The 22,960-nt window shown below is 40.3% G+C and overlaps 1 protein-coding gene across 1 annotated transcript in view; it reads right to left on the bottom strand.

Moving 5' to 3' along the window:
- The window catches only part of PTPN14 (protein tyrosine phosphatase non-receptor type 14), a 109,900-nt gene that overhangs the window by 55,782 nt on the left and 31,158 nt on the right, over nt 1-22,960 (bottom strand). The window contains exons 2-3 of the mRNA XM_053973123.1: nt 14,470-14,795; nt 8,045-8,214 (exon numbers count right to left, since the gene is read on the bottom strand). Of these exons, the coding sequence (XP_053829098.1) occupies nt 8,045-8,214; nt 14,470-14,643 (344 nt within the window). The 5' untranslated portion in view covers nt 14,644-14,795. The remainder of the gene's footprint in view (nt 1-8,044; nt 8,215-14,469; nt 14,796-22,960) is intronic.

Genomic DNA, 22,960 nt, shown 5'->3' with positions numbered 1-22,960 from the left:
GGCCACCCAGGGCTTTTAGGACTCATTCAGCTTGCATGCAGTTTCAGAACTGCTCCCTTGCATGGACAACATGAGCCCTAATTCCTGCAGCTAGAAGGAAAAGAAAAGAAAAAAAAAAAAAAAAGAAAAAAAAAATTTAAAAAACAGGAAAAGGGGAAAAAAATACCCTAACACTTACAAGTTACTTCCCAACCCCCCTACAATCTTGTTCAACAGAAGACAGCTGGGATCCCTGAGGACTCAGGACTCCCTGGCTCCACTTAGCAATGAATCCCAGAGCTTGCCTTTCTCCCAGCTTTGGGAGATGGGGTGCAGTTCCAATCGTAAGAATCAACTTGAGGACCCTGAACAGAATTGGGGCTTGTATGGTCATGCAGGCTGTCAACAGCCATCTAAAACCAAAGGAATTCTGTTCCAGCAAAAATTTATTTGCCTCAATTTATAAAATTTCAGCTCCAGAGTTCCTACTACTTGCTCTGGGAGATTTCACCATGATATCTCACAAATACTCTCATGAATAAGGCACTTATATTAGTATTTGTCCCAGCTCTTCTTTTGCTGTGTTTCATTACTCAGCACATACCTACAGCACCCTCTATTAGTTCTTCTAGTTAAACAGGAAAGAATCAGTACCACCACATATGGGGCAGTTGGCACCCCATGCCCTTTCACTGTTGTTTCACACCATTCCTCTGTCAAAACTTACCCAGTAATTTGACTCCCCAAATCATTTAGCTGAGAACACAAGTTTTGACAAGATTGATGGGATTAAATTATCTTCCCTTTCTAAGGTCTGCCATTCTTATACATTCTTACCCTGTCCTTTTCTGTTCATTTGATACAGATTCTATGTATAGCAGAAACTGGTTTAATTCATGTATATCATTTAACATTGCAGTCCATTGATCCAAATCTCTCTATAAAATAGAAATATGATATATATATATAAAATATATATATATATAATTATAAAGTTGGAAATATTCTAGAAGAAAGACGCTACACTGGTTTATGCTACACAAGTGTCCAGTTCAATCTAAGAAAGAAAGGGAACTGACAAACTTTATAACTGGAAATAGTTAAAAATACATGACTCTTCTGACCATTAATATCATATTTATGTTGGAGACAATACTTTTGCTCCTTAGTGAAGAGGAGGTGCATCATCTTTCCAGCACGCAGCTGTTTCTGGTGCCAAGAGGGAGGGCTGTGTGTCAGGGCCTTTCCTGTGTGGTGTGAGTAGAGCTCATCAGCACGAGCAATGTAGCCATGACACTTCCCAGAAAAGCAGGCAATGAGTGCAATAATTTTTCTGGAAACTACATAGCTTGCCTCCAGATAAGATCTTTCCAAGACAGCAGGCATGCCCCTAAAACATGTGATGGTAAGTACACTATAAACACAAACTGACAAAGGTTCCTAGGAAGAGGCAAGGCAGTGAGACTTCTGCTGCCTGAAAACTAAACTTTTTTTCACTCTGTTACACACCACTAACATTGAAGGGTTAAATTCTGACTTAAATCTCCATATGTAAAAGACCAACTCTGGAGTTTTTTTGCTTTAAACACTCCACCTTCCCATTTGCCACATATCACTCAGTTCTCATTTATCAATCCACTCAACTAAAACAGGTATCTCTTTTCTCCTCCCATCCTGCATGCTATTTTTCTGTACTTTCATCAAAAATTTGTTAAGTGTTCGTACATTTTTGAGAACCACTGGCATTTTAAAAAATCCTATAGGTCTTTCTGTGGCGTAGTAACAAGCACGGGCACACAATTGGTTAGTCCTCACTTCAGGCAAGCACAGTCCAGGATGTCTGGACCAAATCTGATTGTACACATTGTGCTGTTTTTTCCAGCACAGTGTGATATTCAAAATAATTATTTTGGACAATGAAGCCAAACCAACTACCATGAGCTCAAAAGTACACACAGAAACTTCTGCAGCCACAAGCTGCAGGTGTGACTGACCATAAAAAGCAAAGCAGCCTCATGTACTTTGTCACATGTAAATGTCACATCCTTAACAGCCAAAAGAGTTCCACTTCACTGAGCTTGCCACAAAACCAGGCTGGCACAGGAGGACATGTGATATCCAGCCTTAACACAGAAATTAAAAGCACAGTGTAAGGAGCAGTAACTAGCAGAAAAGACTGCAGGGACTGGTAGAAATCTGCAGCTGATTGGACTTGTATTAAAAGCTAGCTACACAGGAGGATGTGAAACTTTAGCTTTAAAAAAAAAAAAAAAAAAGAAAAGCACAGCAGACTAAAAGCAAAGATAAGCTCAAGTAGACAAGGACTTTTTTGAGGGAAGGCAAAAAATCCAGTTTTCTTAAAAACAGATTTGTGAAAGCATTTTTCCCTGTAAATATGAAGCACTCAAACACTAATTTTTCCCCTCTACTTTATACTCACATAATTTAAAAATTCATATAGTCCTAGGAGTCTGTACCTCTTTATGCTTTAGAAGAACTTCTACTTAAAAGGTCTTCAACTAACACTCATAGAAAAACAAAGAAAGGGAAAGGCTGGGAACAGTGAAGAAGAAATATTTCCTTAAAAGACAATAAAAAAACCAGCCACAAGAAATGGTGAAGAAAAGGGAATGGCAGCAAAATATCAGGGAAATAAATATTCACTTAGTTAAAAGAGGGTAAGTTTGAGGCTGAATTTTCACATACCATCCAGAAAAGAGGCCTGGGAGGCTCTAATTTTCCACCTGCAAACACATTTATTCCCACACTTTGCAGGTGCAGCCATCCCATTCCAAACACTGCTTCCTTTCAGAGGAAAGCTGTACAGCACGTTCTTCTGGGGAAATGCAGAGCTGACAGCTGAACTTGGGGCAGAAGCCCAATGCAGCACACTGCAGGTGCTGGAACATCTCCCTCCCTACAGAGTTGTGCATGCCAGACCTACCATGCAGAGCACCACGGGAGCTCAGCTCCATGGGGGCACCCACACTGGAAACTGCTCTCACTTCCCAGAATTATATCCCACTCTGCAATACCACAAAAGCCACTGGATACTACTGAGTACAGAGCACCTAGTAAGATACTGAAAGCTTCTTCCAGGAAAGAAAAAAGAAAACCAGACCAAAGCACAGCAGTATCACGTGCTAAGAAAGAGATACCGTGGGGAGCAAAATGTGACTTCAGTTTTCCCTTAGAACTGTGGAAAGGAGAGAAAAGAAAAAGGCCCTGAATTGTCTGATAATTGTGCAGAAAGCAGCATTGCACCCACGTTTTCAGAAAGCCACAAGAGTGTGTGGGTTCTCTGTTTTTGGAACAAGAGCACAGTGAAAGCAAGCTTGTTTACTTTAGACACTGTACAAAGACTTTTTTTAAAATAAATGCTTGAAAGGATGCCTCCTCTCTGAGGAGTTAGCAGAAAATAAAAGGCAGATTTATATGTCTAATCTATGCAAATATCTACTCTACAGGGCATCACAAAGACTGCTTTATATCAGACAGTATGCAGATCCCAGGTGCTTTAAATATGCCAAAAGCACACACAGCATCTCCATCTGCGATGGCTGCTCACTGAGAACAGCTGGATGACTAAAAAGAGGTTGTCTAAGTAGCCTTCCATGAAAAATGCTTTTTGCTAATGTGCCAATCCCCATACTCCCACCAAATTACTCCTGCTATAACTGCCATTGAGTCTGAAGAGGGGTTTTTTGGTGTCGTTTGCTTGTTTTGGTTTTTTAATTCTGTTTATCACAAATTCTTCTAGAAATTTTCAAACTGTAAAAATAATAACATGGTGAAAACTCCTACCGACAACTTAAGGAATTATCATAGAGGTTTAATTAATCTGTGAAAATGGAAAACATCTGTGGGACTGGGGACCAGTAGAATGCCATGACCAGTGGCCAGGGAGATGCTGGAGTCACTGAGAGCTTGGAAGAGACAGGATTAGAACAGGGAATATATACAGATGGGAGCCTCAATTCAAGCAAAAAGAAACGGCATGTAGAGAAATAAGAGGCCTAGAATGTAGGAAATAGCTTTCCTAGGAGAAGGCTTAATGCCAAGAGTACAATGCACTGAAAGTAAGGCATAGCAATAATATTTATGTCATGGCCACTGCCAGAAACAAAAAACAGGTACTCTACAACTGGTGTCTGCTTTCTGTACATTTCCCTGGGACATCCTTGGGAAGCATCCATCACAGGTCAGAAAACATGACTGCCCTGAGTAGCCCCAGCATTTGCATTCAAAACCACGAATTGAACAAGACTGACAATGTCCTGCAGGTGCTTCTTACCCTGTCCCAGTGATTAACTTCATTCAGAGAGAAAAAAAACCTCTACACCACTAATATTTTCATCTTCAAGCAAATGTCAGTCTTGTAGCAAAGAAGGAAAGGGCTGCAAGCCACAATCAGATGTGACCTACTAAAACAATTAATGTGCTCCCCAGAGTACTCTTTACTTCATCTTTTCTTGCAGGTCTCAGAGGTTGGCTTTTAAGAGCTTAAGAGCTAAACAAACTGCTCTGGCAGTCTTGTCTTTTCATTTTCTTTATCACAGGCTCTCATATTATCAGAAACACCTCTTACAAATTAACTACAGGCAGCCATCCCAAATGAAGACATGACAGTACTTGTATTTATATGGCAGGTGCCTGCAGCTCTACAGGTCCTAAATAATCAGTTACATGGCCAACCCAGGTAACCCACTCACCAACTCAGCATCAATGAACAATTTGAAATTATGGGGTCATTTGGGCACAAACTGAAATACATGGCACGCCTTCTAAACATAAACCCCCTTCTTTATTGCAAGAGTGACTGAAAAGATTTCCCAGAGTAAGTGTGGAATCTCTCCTTCCATACCCAATGGGAAATGGTCCTAGAGCAATCTCCCCTAGCTGACCTTGCTCTGAGCAGACAATCTCCAGAGATACCTTCCAACCTCAACCACTCTGCAACTGCTACTTGCGTTTGACTTCAGTAAAACATCTGCCCTTCCCACACTGTGACACCCTGTGAGGGACAGAACTGACTTCTCACTACACTGCTATTCCACTCCTCTCCCAGCATGGCACATGTGGACAGGTTTCCATCGAGTCTGTGTCCAGCACTGGGACACAGTTCTTGGAGCAATGTTACTCACCTTTATTTCTGCCTCCACACTTGGCTTGTCAATACAGGAGGTTACCAGAGAAACCATGAAGAGCTCCTGACCACTACCAAAACCTGCAGGCAGTTAAAATCCAGGGGCCTGGAGGCATAATTAGCATTTTCTACCTCCAGTAGTAATGATAAGATGTAAAGGATTTATAATTTTATAAATACTGTAGTGTTGGTATCAGGAGTCTTCCTGTTGGTCCCAACCACCAAGAACAGCCAAACACAAAATGGTTCACATACTGTTTTGAAGAGATCTTTCAGATGATCTTTCAAACAAAATTATTAAGGAACACTACCTCAGAGCCAGTGACTGACACCCTAAGTAATGCTCATCTCACCCAATAAAGCCTAAAAGACTTGCATCATTTTTCCTTTTTGCAATGACAGTATGTGAGGCAGGAGGTTGCAGTCACTGGAAACAGGAAGGAATATTCAATTTGGCGACAAATTTTTCAAAACCAGCTATCAAGTCTATAATCCTACAGCTCAGAGGCAGAGTAAACCAGCTCAGGAAACCAACTCCCTAGTTTTTGAATACTTGTGCATTATGTCAGTGTTTGCTGAAGCATTCTCAGAAGACTTCATCATCTTCAAGGAATATTAATCAACCCTGGAAACCCTGGAGTCTACAATTAACTAAAAGCTTGCTGCTGAGAGATGGGTTTCACCTCCAACTCCAAACACAGCCAGGCAAGCTCAGGGCTGGAGATGTTTCCACTTGGAGAAGGTTACAAAAGGTGTCAGATCAACTGCTGGCAGTACTGTCACCACCTCTGCATCTTCGGCCTTTGGTGGTGGTTGTGTTTTGGGGTTGGGTTTTTTTGTGGTGGATCTGCAGCCTCCCAGAAGGGAATGAAGTGTCTCATCACAAGTTCTACATTTCAGACAGATTTGTCATTTGTACCTAAATATAAGTCACATACACAGGCACTGAGTGGGTGAGTCCAGTGGCTACCTCAATATCACATGTAATCATATCATGATCAAGTCTAATCCTAGAAGCAGCCACTAACAAAATAAAAGCAAATGTTGAATCAATTTAGCAAGAGACAAAAAAAAAAAAAAGCCTGTAAGCCCACATCCATCTGTGCATCTAATCAGGTTTTAAACAAAGCCTTTCTCTGCCAGTTGTTTCAGAAGAATCCTCCAAGTCCCCACCATTGCCTCAAACATGAATCTACCTACTGCACAGTTGAAGGTTTGCTGCCATCACAGTGCAGCAATTCCACTCCATGAAACAAACAAATCTTAACAGGCGATTCTGTATCTGAAATCCTCTAGTAAATTGCTGGCTTTGCTACACACCTTTAAAGAAACATAAAAGGCACTTATAAGACTCTACAGCTTATGCTATCAATCACTTCAGAAAAAAAAACAATTCAGCAGCCACTCCAGTTGAGAGTTCTGTGAAGTTCAATTGTCACTGAAATGCTTTGTTACTACCAGCCTGGGCAGAATGAGCAAATATACCTCGGCAGGTGAGCTATGAATGAGCAATCAGCACTGCAGGCTGCAGCTTGAAGAGATAATAGCATCCAAGTAGCTACAATGCTTCTTCCTTGCACACAACTAGGCCAGGATTGGGCTGACAAATTGAGCAACACAACATTTCAGACAGTCTGCACGTTAAAATAATTCTGAAGGAAAAGGTACTGAGGCTTCCCTCTCCCAGCACGTACTAAGGAGGAACACACAGATACAGACAAGCATCAGTGTTTGGTCTGTTCTCAGAGAAATTGAAGTTTTATGATGCTTTTATCCCACTCTTTGGCAAGAATTCAGCATACATTGTAGTCAAGGCTTGACAGCTGCCATTTCAAGACATAATTATTTCATATCCTACCAACACCAACTCCCCAGTTCAGTGTCAAATAAAGATCCTTTAAAATATACAATCTACAATATTAAAAATTGCTTCATATCTTGCATGCCTTCTAAGATTAAGTCCATTCTTTCTTCACTATTTATATATCTTTTCCTAGCTATTATGACCAGTTAGTGAATTCTAGGGTTTCAGCAACAGCAGTTTTTTTCAGTGGCAAGGCTTCTGCCACCCTGAAGCCTTCACCCACTTATTCCAGGCTTTACCTTTAGTAGTGCTGACACAACTTTGTTCAGACTAGATAAATGAAATAATTTTGGTTAAAAAGAAAACAATTCCACCCCTTTTTAGGTGAGGTGGGCTTTTTTTCTCCTCACTCTCTTTTTTGTATTATTAAATTTCAATACAGCACAGATGTGCAAAAACCACACAGTGATGTGGTTTACAAAAATAGCCCCCCAAAACAGTTGTATTTTTACAACTGTAGCACAGGGCTCTGAATAAAAGACTAATTCCCACTGAAGTTGTTTGCAAAGATACGCCCTGATCATAATTAAAGGACTAATGCCCTATTAACAGTTTTAATCTTTTTGTGAAGCATACCGGAAAATCAAGAGTGGGATGAGCAAAACTTGCGAAAAAAAATGCCAAAGTTCACTTTCACCAAAGCACACGTAGGCTTAAGAATCATAAACTAAAACTCTATATAGAGTTTCTTTGTGGTTTCCTTTTCATCAGTAGAAAGTTACAGAAGAAAAAGCATGGTCACCATGGTCCTTTTTAAAATTTATGTCAGGTTTTTAGTCATATAACTATTACTCCCATTTTTACCCTGCAGTTGGTCATGCACAATCATTCAGTGAGACAGCTTTTTTTTTCTTCTTCCCAAGCAGACATAATCAAGTGGTGACTACTCCAATTTTTTTCCCATTTGGGCAATCATCAGGAAAGGAAATAACCAGATGACACCTGAGCAAATACTGAATGCCAGAAACAGAGCAACTGTTTCTCTCAGATGCTCTATCACAGTCCCATTCTCTCCCAGCTCCATCACAATACTGTGAACAGAGGGAAGCACATACCTTGTTACCTCCTGCTGCAGTCGGGAAACACTGGGCACATAGAACATTACCCCAAAGAAAAGCAAAGGCTCATTGGCAAATTTGTCCAGCTGCTTCTTCAGAGGCTTTTCCAGTTCAACCCAGCGGTCTTGCTGGCTCTTGCTGAGAAACCAAAGGCCGAAGTAGTGAGTCTAGATAAAGAAACACATGAGTGTCAGTTTACCTTTGCCAGCTAGATCACACACACAATGTCACAAATGCAAATATGAACAGATGGCATTGTGTACTTTTTTCCATATGCAAAATCAGAGTAATTTCTTTTTTATTGCCCTTTTTTGTGGGACATTCTGAAGACAATGACAAATTAATATTGCAATATACTTCACAGTGCACTATCTGCCTCCTACCATCTCTCCCAAATGCATATTGAAGAGTTTTACCTGACATTGCGACACAGGTGACATAAATGATTTACAGAAAGTGCCTGAGTGTTTTCTTAAGGGACACCTGTTCTTTGTGAACAGACAGCAAACACTAAGCCTGAATTAAAGTGCAAAGGCTTCATGAGACTTTGGATCAGGCCCACTGCACACAAAGCACAAGGACTCTTCCAACTAGAAAAAAAAAAGAATGCAAACCCACATGCATATGTCAAAATATATCAATCAATATCAGAACCATTTACCCAACACAGAATTGTTCACTCTTCTTTTTTTTAACACACTCACAACGTTTTATGATGGACAAGTATACACTTAGAACGTGCACATCACACACAAGTTGTTTGCTCTAGGCTCTACAGAAATACCAGGTTGGAAACCTCAGCTGTTTCCTGCCCAGCGCAAATCTAAATGGCTGTAGCAGCTACTGTATGAGCCACGTGGGACTGCTGCCGGTGAAGAGGAATTAACACAGAACGGCACTTGGAACTAGAGCTACAAAGTGGCAATAAAGCAGCTGAAGAATAGCCAATCCATCATGAAAGATTTTATTTAGAAGCACTTAAACATCAAGTACTATGACTACAGATCTGAAGAAAAAGTGAAAAACACCATAGCAGACAAATTGCAGATGTTAAACTTTGCAAAATCCACCATGAACAGCCTGATTCATTCTGGTATGACTTAGCACACAACACAGGGACAAGTAATGCAATACCAAAAATTTTAAATGTTTACAAACAGCAACAAACCAGCAGGGGAAACACTGTTCCAACTACTTTATAGCTGAGGGCATGCAAGAGACAATAATGCAAGACTCTGAATGGGAGCACAGGTGTACTTACTTTAGGGTCTCATTACATACATTATTTTCAACTTTGGACAAAATCCAGACTAGCATTTAACTAAGGTGATAACTAATTGAACTTGATTCCTCATTTAAGCCTGACAAACAGCTTGAGCACTGCTCAGTCTGGTACAGTGAAGCAAACTTGTTCTTTTGTAGTATTTCCTCCTAGAAATTAAAAGTATCTTCAATAAATCAGTCAATCTACCTATCTAGGGCACAAATAAATCAAGAAGTCAGAGCCTCCCACAGGATAAATATCAAACAAAAATAACCTCACAAATATTCCCTGATATATTTCTACTCTCCCTTTGTAGTCACCAGTGGATAAAAAGTTCTTTCTGATGAGTTCACCATGGTAGTAATTAGATTAAAATGAAGGTGGGAGGGACAGTAGAGGCAGCAGAGAAAAGGAATTAATGTGAAGGCAGAAAAAACCAGTGATTTTACCACCTCTTAAGGGAAACCCTTTAACACATTTGAAAATCACTGCAGGAAAGCTCATCCTCAGCAAGAAACACTGTGGAGATGCGAAAACAGAGCTTCCGTATTACTTGAAAAAGTAAACATTCACAACACCTAGAACCCAAATCTGAAGAGTGAAGTACTTGTAAAACATCTACCAAAGAAGAAGATTTGGACTCTGAACTCTAGAAGAGTTATTCAAGGAATTAAGGTAATTAATTAATTAATTAATCAATTAAATAATTAAGGTATTGCAGTTAAACAGCTCAAATAAGCACAGTCCCTCTCCTTTGAGTGGGGGCTGGGAGACAGCACAAGTTTAGATTTGCTGCAGTAGAAAGGTTCTTCAAGTACCAAATCTAGAAGCAATTCCAAGGAACAAGAAGTAAATGAAATACAGTGTTGAAGCTTCTAGATTACAGCAGGTACTGTGGAGCAAACATGGCAGCAGGCATTTTGCACAACTAGAAGACAATTGTTTTCCTGGAAAGCAGCCTGGAGAGGATCAAGCTATTGCAGCTGAAGCACAGGAACTGATATCAGATCAGAGTTCATGTCACAAATTCATGCACTTTGGAGAGACAATCCACACAGTTATTTGAACAACAGGTCCCTGTTGTCAGCAATTTCACTTCTTGAAAATGTAATGTGTTTTTTAAGGACCTAGAGTGGAGGACTTCTGTAGCCACTACTGTGCACACCTGAAGAGACCCTCCCCTCTAGGAATATCAGTAATCCCCAAAAAGGAACAGAAGAATGTGGAACTGGAAACGGCTGGACCATCAAGTTCAGCATGCTATGAGAAGGCACTTGGCTCTCCAGAAGGCAAGTCATGCCATGCTGTCCAGCCCACAAAGCACCCCAAAAATTAGTTGAGGTTATAAAAAATGAGATCTTCTATCCATAAGCAGCCAGTTGAAAACTAGGTTGATTCCAAAAGCTGGTCTGTTTGTCCGTCTGCACAAAGTGAACCACTGACTTCACTCAGATTTCCATGGAATTGGTATCTATGCCTACAGCTGTCAGGCTCTGAAGTAACACATATTACCCTTGAGGTTTTAAAATTTGTCTCACCTACCACACGTGACTTCATATGTGGTACAAGGAAATTGGTTTACATGCCTCCAGGAGCTGTGGTCCTCTGCTAAAGCAGCAAACAAGAACCAGAGCACTTGGATGCCCGAATGAAAAGGCGATTCTCAAAATACAGTGAGTTGCAACGCCGGACATACAAAAACTGCACTGGGAAGTCTTAAAATAGGTGACATTATAGCTGCCAGTTCAGAAGGCAACATATTTGTTTTGGACTTGCTATCCTCCCAAGTCCAGTCCAAGTCCAAGTCCCCCTGCCTTTACGCTGGGCCAAACAAGTAGAATTGTCACCCTCAGGAGATGACAGAATATTACTAAACAAGCAAATGTAATTCTAAAAGATTCATCAAGCTCAGCTCAGTGTTTGTTAAAGCATCTGGTTAACTGGCCAACTAAAGCTGGAGTTCCAGGTTCTCGAGGCAAAAAACATTAAGCCCTGCTATCTTTGGCTCACAAGAATAATTTTGGTTGGAAAGAACCATTTTGCCCTCTCCCCCACTTACAATATATCATAGCAGACCACCTTTAAACATTTTAACATTTTAGAAAGTGAATTTAAAAGAACAAAAAGAATAAGGAAACATGAAGACTCCCAACAGATTTGTACAGATTACTCTGCTACTTCAAGCAGGTTCACTTAGTCTGGAAGTGGAATGGGAAAATGCCATTATACTGGGGAAAAAATCCTTTCTACAATATGTGCACATACATACAAGATTATAAAATGACATTCTTGACCTTGTCTTTCCTCTCCCTTCCTCGCCTCTTCTTCTCTTTACCTTTTACATAATGCTGGAATAAGAACTCATTTTATTGGAACCAGTAACTGTTCAAGTAGAAGACCTGATGCTTTGTCAAGAGCTTTGCTGAAAAGGATAAAACCAGATTTTACAGTAGTTACATGGCTCCACTTTCTACTGACCTATTCCTGAACCCTGAGTCAGTCAGGCAGGGAGTTGCATTCCCCAGAGATCAAATAGAAATATGCATAATCCACCAGATACTGTTTTTCAGTCATGTGTGGTATGATCGACAGTCCCTCACAACAAGGCATAATCTCAAAGATTTTTGCTTTCCAGCAGGAAGGGTTTGGACAGTTTTTTGTTTATTTCTAAGAAATTGGATTGAGTGAGACATGGATGCATTCCTAACTTGAAGGTAAAAGTTGTGGTACATCTGGGATTTATTTGAACATAAGACCAAATTGAGGTATTACCTGAGACTGCATGGAGGAGACAAACAGGATTTTAGCACTGTTTTGTTAGCATGGGACTTAATGAAGGTTGGCTTATCCTTACTTGTACATCACAGTCTGCAAATCAGAATTCTAAGAAAAGGCATATATGCCAGCTGCAGTTTTTGCTGCATTCAGGGAATTTTAAGAGTCTATCTCTGATACGAATGCTTGCAAGGATTTTTGCCTCAGGTAAAAAGTATACCTAAGGTATACTTAACAGGCTTCTCTACCCAGCTATCCAGTTGCACAAATCTTGTAGAAATGTAGGTTTACCATAGTTTTTGAACTCACTGTCCACCCAAATTCTACAGAAGGGTCAAAAATATTTTCACAAAGCTCAGAGAGGAAAGGGGACAGTCATCAAATTACCTCATCATCCTTATGAACAGCAGCAGGAAGACTACAGGGGCAGAAGAAGAATTGAATTTGGGGTCTGAAACAAAGAACAGCACCAGTCCCCTCCAACCTTGCCAGCTCCAATTATTCCTCATCCAAGGAGCAAAAGAAGATATAGGGAGACCCTCTCAGAGTTGAAAGAGCTAGGTAATTCTCTCCTTAAAAAAAAACCCCAAAACACCCACTTCTGTCAAAAAATGCTGCACTGTTGAAATCTGCACTTTACAAAACCAGTTCAACGATGCCAAAACCTTGTTTAGAAAAAAAAGCAGGGAGGGTGATGAAAGAAAGGGAATGCGTTCCAACAACATCAAAGCATTCTCTTCTATGTTGTTAAAATATTTTTTTATCTTGAAACACAAACTTTTTGTACTGACATATTTCTTTTTGCATGACAGAATTAATTTTGAAAATTAAAAAAACCCAAAGCAATAGAAAACCCCCATAGAACTGAACATGGACCAAAACAGCTTCTTTTGCTACTTTACTGTCTAATTTCATTTCTCTGGAAAATTTTGGAACTTCAGTTCAAAAGTGGAACAAAACATGTTCTAAAGTCACAAAATGTTTTGTGGAAAAGAACATTAACCCGCTGACAGAGCTATTGTTTGCAAATGCAGGTGAACCTCCAGAAAGAATCAGAAGGCCCCAGACTTCTGCTGCACCAACTAGATAAGCTCACAAGGAACATAAGGAGAATCACTTCATTCATTTCAATGTTTTCTGCATTGGAAGGAAAGAGAGAAGTTCTTCCCTAAGAACACCCTAGAGCATCACCAACAGAAAGAAAAAAGAAGGGAAAAAATTATCTATTCATAAATCTTAATCTCTATAAGTAAAGGGGGGGAGATGATTCTACTAAAATTCTTGTTAAAAAAACCAACCAAACAAACAAACCCCCCACCCACCCAATTATGAAAAACACTATGCAATATTCCCTCTGCCCTGTTCCTTCCTGCATATTCTCCAGACTATTCTGGATACACATTCATAGAGTGAGATTCTTCTCCCATTCTTTATCATTATAAAAAAAGAATAATTTTTTTTTAGTTTTCAGATATTGTAGTTATTTGTATGCTACCTTCCAGCTGCCCCCACTACCATGGGCAAACTGCATAAGACACTGCAAGTTTTTTAATTTCTCAGCTGTGCTTACAGACAGTATCAGCCAAGACAGCCAGATGATAACACAGCAACTTCCAGGCAATGGTTTTCCATTTATGATCTGCAGAAGTCTAGAAGCATGTAGGATACACATAGAGAGCCACAGAAGGTAAGAAAAGTCAGTCAGTTCACCTGTGCCAGGTACATTGGAGAGGGATTTCTATAAAGGATTCAACACTTAAATAATAAACTCTACTGCAAGAAGTAGAAAATTAAAGATTTCAGTCTTGAATAGAGACTGGTTTCTTCAACATTTCCAGAAGCATTGGGAATGTAAAAGTCTTTTAGGATTTCAGATGTGAAATATTAAACAAAACCAAAAGCAAGAGAAAACCCACCATCCTCCAACTGTTACTAGTAAAACACAACTGTTAGTTGTTACTGTTGCCCACTTTAGTTTTACAGTAACAAGAGTATTTACATGAAGGCAGATGTTTAAAAGCGGGTAGTCTCCTTCCCACCTGCATAACTCAGCCATCAGTGTCGTGAAACCAGGGCTAGGTTCAGAAAAAAATTACTGTAACTTGTCCTCTGGCATCCCAGCTCAAAAAGTAACACTCATGGCTTTCTAAGAAAAGAAACTCGTGTTACAAAGAGCTCTCAAAGCTATGATGGATGAGCAACAGCCCAAAACCCCGAGCGCCGTTCTGCCGTCGGTTTACATGCAATCAGAGTATGTTTGTCCAAGCTCCAGCTGCTGATCATATCTGGCCAGCCCCGAGAACATGACTCAAACGCACAGACTGCCTGAGCTAAAAATGTGTCCAATTAGCCAGTGACAGATGGTCCTTCGGGCTACCCTTACCTCGCGTAATTCCAGCCTCTGAGCGACAGCTTCCAGGCACTCCTGCCCCGTGCTCTCCACGGACAGGGTGCACTCGATCACGTTGCTGTCCAGCAGACGGATCCTGGTCACAAAGCAGTTCTTGCTCAGGACGTTGTAGCGCCTGGTCCGCCGCAGTTTCAGCCCGAAAGGCATGGCTGAAAGCCTGCAGGGTCGCCCCTTCCCCGGGCTCTTCCCAGAGCTATCAGAACACTTGTCGACTCGCCTCGAAGGCTTCTTCAGCTGGCTCTACTCTCCTCCAGAAACGGAGGTAGCTGTCCATTCCTGGGGCAAGCTCCGAGAGATTCCTGCAAAACACACACAAGTAAGTAGACTGAAGTGTGAAACAAGATGTTCCTGAAGTTCAGTGGAAAGAAAAAAAGTTTAAGAGTCACATTTAAAACCATGACATAAACACCTCCACGCACAGGATTGTCAGGCACTTACTACATATCCCAAATGAATACGTTATACAACAAATCTTCCAAAATACTGTTTTGGCGCTGAATTTAAAGCACGGATTTAATTGCAAAGCCGTTCTTTGAGAGGCTCAGTACAAACAGCAACTCTACAGGGCACTCATCCAGAGGTGCTAACTCTCCCACCATTACCCCCACCACAGGGGTCTATAACATAATCTTCGAGTTTTCATGCCCTCGGGCCAGCTTTGAGAACTAGTTTAAAAAGCTAAGGAATAGAGGCTTTCAAAAGAGGTGCGATCTTGAAAGAAGAAAGGCTGGCTGCAGGTCCGCAGGAAATGCAGGCACTCAGCACCTCCGCAAAAATCAAACCTAAAATATGCATGTGAAAAGCAAGAAGCATCCGAGCCATTTCAGAGGAGCCTCCTCCGAGGCAATCCCTCGCATTTTGCTGGCTTCCAGCTCCAAACCCTCCTAGGTGGAATGAGTAATGGCAGGAACGCGGCTGCCAGAGACCAGGGCAACACCGAGTGGGAGGAAGAGAACACATATTCTAGATATTGTTTCTAACTAGTACTCCTAAAATTTATCAGGGACATATGCAACTGCTGAGCCAAAACACAAAGTAGACAGAAGAACTAGAGGTACAGGAGTAATGACATTTAAGATGTATGATCCTCACCTGCAAGAACCACTTCTTTTAAAGCGAAACAAACCAAAGAAGTTTAGTTAAGAGCAGGTTCAATATTAACTAAAACAAAACATTTGCACTGATACAACCAGCTCTAAAATGCCACTTTCCATGGGCTGAGAGGAACGAAGCAAATAGCAAATTACTTGCTACCAGATCTTCCTGGTTTTCTTTGAATATTCTGGAGCAAAAAGTAGAGGAACACTAATGGTGGCATTTAAGAGCCCATTTCTCTTAACCAATAGTACTGCAAATGAAAAACTAGATCCTATTTCCTTATTTCTTAAGAGAAGCAATGGAAGGCACTGCCAGCAGAGTATGCATCATTTGAATGCACCAGCTGAGTGTGACATTTCAAACAGATAGTACATTGCCCACACGCATCCCTTGGCACAGAACTGCATGAATCAGTTATTTTCAGTTTTTACTGAATTTAGTTGCTATGGAGATAATTAGAAGCTGCCCAATTGACTACAGTGTTTATCATTACATTAGAAAAATAACTATCACATTTTTACATGAAGTGTATTTTTCAAAGCCAATATAACTTGACATTTATTAGGGAGTTAGAGCAACACGAACACAACAAATCAAAAAAAAAAACCCACACAAACAGAAAACTACTGGTTAGGTGTGTGACTAGCCTGGTAGTCTACCAGCATCACCAGACAAAAGCCTAGAGACAGAGGGAACACTGCTATTTGACTGATGTGCAAACAAACCTATCAAATTAGCTGCTGTGGTTTAATCTCCCATTTTTAGCTTTCATGGGTACCTACATAATGTATTGTTTTCACGTAATTGCATAAGAGAGCTGTTATACCTTGCATTGCTCTAACATCAGAAGCCATCAAAGACATATAAATACATCCTCACAACAATCGGATGAGGCAGGGACATGTTACCCAAGACTCACACAAAAGGAGTTGGAACAAACATTCACCAGCTTGTCCAACACTGCTCAGGACAGTGGCTGCAGACCTCATAATAACCATGCAGGACAGGCTACTGCTTTAACCTCTAGCCAACTACTTGCCAACTACCTTGCTGACCAACCTATCTGAAACTACTGCCTGAATCTGAAAAGTGGGAAGAATGAAAGGAAATTACAGAGACGAAAGGGTGTGGAGGACTATGTCTTGTCAAGGACAGCATTTTTGTTCAGTCTCTGGCTTCACAGATTATTTTAAGTTGGACACAAGGAGAGTTTTAGCTAGCTAATTCAATTTCAAAAAAGACTTTTCTCTTTCACTACTGTTAGTTGCACACATTTCCTTGCAGAGCACGAGCCATTCCCTGTATAGTAATTGTACAGTTAGCAGTAGCCTAAGGATGAAATAAATGTTAATTAAAAAACCCCAAGTGTTTGGCCTTGGTGTCCAGGTACAGCTACAGCTGGACAAGCCATCCCAGAAGGTGCGTGTGCAAACACGCTATTCTGGAACAAGCCCATCAGCTCCTGTGTACCAGAAATGTCAACATGGATGGGACATCAATTGCTCTAAGTTGTATCATACACTCAGGAAAACAAGGCCAGTATTTCCCCTGCTTTTCAAAAGCAGTAAAGGAAAAGGAGTTTTCCCTTAATTCTGCTGAGGGCAATCAGCTGCCACCATTTTCTCAAGGTGCAGATGCACTTTGTGTAATATGGACTGGGTTACTTTTTCATTTAATTCAAATATATATATGAATGCTCAATGACAAGTCACTCACATGAAAGGTCACACTTAAACTAGTTTCCAGTTAAAGAATTAAATGGGATGGCAAGGCTGGAAATGCTTAAAAACAGCTCAGATTGCCCCAGCTTGTAAAAACTATTAATTCTCAAATCAATGCAGATGTCTGAGTTTTCTGTTTACACATATTCTGGATGGCTGACCAATTTCTCACTGGGTTTTCTATTAAGTTACTAAGTAAGATCTCAAAGACGAGTCTCTTACAGGCACCTAAAGGTAAACTAGGTTCTTCAATGTTAGCATCATCTTAAAAGCATCAGGAGCATTCATTTTTATTCATGGTTATTTTGTAGATGACTGAAAAAAAATGCCATTGAGAGACAGAAATGTTTTGGCCTTCCAAATGAAGGATTATTCCATTACAGGAACTCCTTTCCCCATTTAAAGGTTGCCTGGGAGAAGCAATGTCCCTAACAAAATCATCCCAACTGTGCAGGCATTCATAACACTCCCCTCCTCAAACTCACTCTTCCACTTAAAACAAAACCAACCAGTGAAACTAATGCAAGCCTATAAACAGCTTATCAGATAACCATGAACTTGTTCTAATGTTATCAAAGGATTCCTATTAAGAGTATTTCAGGTGTGAAAGGGAGACACAACATCTTAAACTAACATTTTCTATTAAGAATTTATTTTTCTGAAGAGAAATTACACTGGGCTCCTTTGGGTACTTTTTTTTTTTTGTGTATCAATTGCTCTTTGCAAATTAAGCTCATTCTATAGAAGTATGTTGAATTAAACAAAGTTCTTAGAGCATAAGCTTTGGAATTTAAACATTCTGCTAAGTGGAAATTCCTTATGTTTAAAGTACTTACTCTGTAGGCCTACAAAACACACACAAAACCTTAAAGTCCTTCTACCATTCCTCAGAAAACAGCTACTAAAAAAAATAAGTAGCTTAAATGAAGTTTCATCAGTTCAAAGGCAAAGAGATACAATAACTTTGTGGATTCTTGGTAAAAATTTGTATTTCCTTACTTCAACGGACCAAGAGAAAATTGAACAACAAGACAGTTCCTTTGCTATCACAGACATTGGAATCAGACTTTTTATGGTATTTACTTGAAAAAGCCTTATGAATAAAGTCAATGGCTGTTGAATGGGGAAGACCAAAAATGGGAAAACACAATAAAGAACAAAAACAAATTCCAAATCTGACACAGAATAAAACAAAACCTTTAATCCACAATCTCATGCCAAGCACAAGTTCTCCTAAGAGCCTTCACTAACAAACAGCTTCAAGAAAACCACATTAAGTCTCAGCTCCGGACACTCTTACCTATCTCTTTCTCTACGTGTGACTGAAGAGAAACATCTCTATTTGCCTGGAAGCCTTACCAGAACACTGTCTGTGCAAAGGCAGCAGACACAGAGGTATGGATCTCTCCAACAGTATTTGATTCCTCCACAGCACCACTGCATCTTGTAAGGGGGGAAAGAAGGAATCCTCGATCTTCTTGCAAAAAATCCTTCTCTGTATAGAAGGGGTTTCAAGAGGTACCATTGCCCACTGTTCAATCATAGAATACTGCTGTTCATATACCATAAGGTAGGGGGGGAAAAGGCATAACTCATACAACCAAGGATATCTTGCAAGCACAATGCTGGGGACCAAACAAACATCTTCAAGATGACACAGCTATAATGGTTTAGAGGGAAAAGGCTAATCCATTTAGTGCTACCTATTAGTGACATTAGCAAGTACTCTTCTTCACTGGCCAGTCCTACATGAAGAACTAGGTCAGATTCACACTGTGATATATAGCACAGAATTGCTTCTGATTTTTAAGAAAACTTTGTTAGTTTCTGCATAGAATAGAAACTCTCCCTATGAATTTAAATTACCTGATACAGATAAAAATTTGTGCTTTTCCAAACCAGTAATTTTCTTGGGCTTTTTTTTTATTTTTAATGAGACATTACAGTGAAACCAGGTCAAATCACTACTACACAAAAAGCAAATGAAGTAATATTTTACACATTTTCCAAACCTAAAACCAAAAGAAGCTAGAAATACAAAAAAAAAAAAAAAAAATCTTCCTTAGTTCTCCCAAAGTCAGCTGGGGCTGGCAATATTTTTGTTTGTTAGTAATTTTAAAAGACAGACTCAAGGGATCAAGGTAAGCCGAGCTGTTTGGTGGTTCATGAAGAAGAGGCCATCAGGCAGAAGCTGCTTTGTGAGGTGAAGGGCACTGCTCCAGTCACTGGACATTCTCTCACTTTGTTAAATTTATCTGAAGGCCAGAAGTGAAGAAAAGCCTATAAATAATTAGGGCCAATATAACTCTCAGGACATTTCCAAGTAGGTGACTCCCTCCTCTATTACAGACAACAGGTACAGACTGTACTACATTCAAAGGAGCATAAAAAAAGAATAACTATCATCTGATACAAAATGCACTTAAAGCAGAATGCTTTCCTTCACTTTGTTTGCTTTTGTATGTAATTTCTGAGACTCCAGGAAGAAAGCAATTATGTCAAACTGCAGCCTGTATTTACCAACAGCACCTGGCAGCTCTCCAGCATTCCTGGCACTGCAGGAGCAGCAGCACACCTAAGGGAAGTATGTAACCCTGGGCTGGGCAGAGACCGCAGCATGGCAGGGCAGCTGCAAGTGCTGTGCTGGCCTGCAGTTTTAGGGAAGCCTAAAAATAGCAGTGCATGGGAGACAAGGTCTGACACAATCCATCGCCACCTAGCTGAGTCGTGTCTTGAGGAGATCTCTCTCCCTGTGAAACAGCTTTCTCTCCCTTGAGTGCTCTCATGGGAGAGTTTCATGCAGGTAGAGCACAGCAAGGAACATTTCTGTGCCTAACAAGGTGTCTGTATCCCACCCAGTTATGGGTGGAAGTCCCATAAAGCCTCTCAGCAGTCAAATTCATCTCTGGACAGATGAAAGGGGATTTTAACCCTTACATAATAACAAGTCTTCTGCCACAAGGCCACTGTCTTCAACTACTTGTTTATACAGTCCCTGATGAGACATAGGCCTCATCCTCAGGCATTTAAATCTCCTTAAAAATTTTTGCAGGCAGAAATTTAAATATTTCCCTAATCCAAACAGTAATCAAACTATTAACACTCTCACCTTTACATTCTGAGAAAGGAATCAAATTACAATGTAATTTAGTTTTTATAACCAATATCCTACACAGAACTTTTAGAGTCTGTAACCATCTAGAGATCCCATACCTGCATGCACAGACATGCCAAGGCTTCTCTGGGACACTGAACTCAGAAGACAACTGCTACTGTTACCACTACTGTGAGTCATCAGACAACAGAGATCAAAAACCATCTCAGTTAGCATTTCTACTTTCCTAATCCAATCACAGCTTCCCCTTTCCAGGAAAACTTCTCCATCAGATCCACCAGATCTCCATCAGATCCACCTCTGCTGTAACAGATCTTTTTTGATCTAGGTGGTGTGTTTTCAGTGTATCCAACTTGGGTCAGTTTCTGGTTTCAGTAGTCCAAATAAAACATTTAGAGAGCTTTAAATAAAGTCAAAATAACAATTTCAATTCAAACCAGTTAGAATTCTGCCCTTTCCTCTCCTTTGTGGCAGTACCCAAAAGAGTACATACTCAATAATTCTGAAGCACACAGAGATTAATACATGCACCACGTTTTAGTCCCTCCTTGTCTCCGGTGCTGAAGTACCACACTTTTAGCGTAAATACACCTTTTTTGTGCACCCACAGAACTATGCCATTTTGTGGGTACAAATCTGTCAGGCAGCACCTAAGTCCTCTTTTGTGACAAGGTCCACAGGTACCAAGTATTTCTATAGGTTCTAGCAAGTCTGTGTCCAACAAAGTTTCCATGGCAGACAAGATGTGAACTTCCCAAACTGCAAATTAGCTCCTTATCCATTACTTCCTTACTTATCACTCCAGAATACCCATAGCAATTCAACAGGTCTTTCTAAGGCAACTACTGATGGAGAGCTCTTTTTGAGGTAGTCTAAGCATTCAAGTTAGGAGTAACATCTGCATGAAGTGACATACCTACATGACGATTGCATTGCCATTGTGACCAGTTTTAATCCACATCATATCAGTAACAAATGTGGAGTTACCATTCCCCTTGTAGAACATAATGTTCTAAAGTTTAAAAATAAAACAAAAACAACCTACCAAATCAAAATGCCAGACTCCAGTATTTTTCCCTTCCAAATAGGAAATGCTGCCTGTCTATGCCAGGTATGTGCAGCAGCTCCACCTCTGTGTCAGGGCAGGGTTTAGGTCTGCAGGGTACAGCAGTTAACCATTTACAGCCCTCTCACACCTTGTTATTGCAAGACCTCAAATTAGACACAGCCAAGAGCCTGGATGGCATCTGTCCAAGGATTCAGTTTTGTACCTGAGGCAATCTCATTTAAGAGCTCACTTCTGCTAGGAATAGAGAGGTCCTGATCTCTTCTCCCTCCCTTAATTCCAGAGCACATTACAACCTGTCTTGTGCCAGCTCTGAAAATCTGCTGTAACCTCCTCCTTGTTTAGCCACTTCACCTCCCTCACTCAGTAAGAGAATATGATCCTTTTCAGCTTGGTTAGTGAGTTTAGATAGCTCACAACAGAGCCCACAGTAGCTCATCTGGCAGAGGGAAGAAAAGAACGACACAGCTCAGAGAAGGAAAAATAAGAGCAATTCTGCCTTCACTGAAGCAGCTGGTCAGGTCTGGAGAGCAGTTTGTTAAATAACAGCCCAAGGAAGGCTCCTGGTCTCAGCAAGCAGAGGAGCCCCCCAGAACACATCCCCATTATTCCTGTATTGCAAAGCTATGTTGGCATCAAAATTGCTTTATGTGAAATAACCAGTTGATTCAAATTGCACTATTTTTTTTTTTTGTTCCCCCCTCCAAAATACAGCAATCTGTAATTGAATGTCTATAAGAGGAGTTAGTATTGCACCGTCTCTATGTGTTATGTTTTCTGCATGGGACAAGCCATTCAGAAGAGAAGCAAAACCAAGACCAGCATTCTGGTATTTTGGCACATCTTTCTTTTAGACCTCGTACAATAACTGGTCTCTAAGTGCCACCCTTTAGAAAAGGCACAAGGTCCTGCAGCCTAAATTTTCACTGAACACTTCATAGTAATCAAAGATCAGGAAAGCTTAACCATTATTGTAAGGGTCAACTATCTAAAATTCATTATAATCAAGTGACTTAAAAATGTCTGAGTACATTTGACAGGATTCTTTACCTTTTCTCCCTATTTTAACCCTACTGGCTACAATCAGTAGCAACATAGTATTGGTGCCATGTGCTTTTCCTTATAGTTAGTTAGCTTTCTAAAGGTTTTCAACTCCTTCAGACTTGCTGGAGCGACAGTGATTTTTACGAGGTTACATTTCCTGGCAAATGTGATTGATGGCCGTGAAAAAACACTACAAAAACAATGAATGATATGCTTAGTAAAAAACACAGAAAAACTTCTTACAGCACGTTTCATTATTCTCTCATGTTACAAAGAAAGACATGAGTAAAACTAAGACGTCCTAAACACAGGATAACATTTAGAGCAGAATCAATAGCTCCAACAGATCCAAGTATCAGATAGGGGGTAAAATTATATACCCCAGAGCATTCTCACTAGTTAAACATGCACTAGCACAAA

The sequence above is a fragment of the Vidua macroura genome, chromosome 3 (genome assembly GCF_024509145.1).
Source record: "Vidua macroura isolate BioBank_ID:100142 chromosome 3, ASM2450914v1, whole genome shotgun sequence".
Classification (NCBI taxonomy): Eukaryota; Metazoa; Chordata; class Aves; order Passeriformes; family Viduidae; genus Vidua; species Vidua macroura.
Note: the sequence above shows the minus strand (reverse complement) of the source record. Positions and strands in the feature narration are given on the sequence as shown.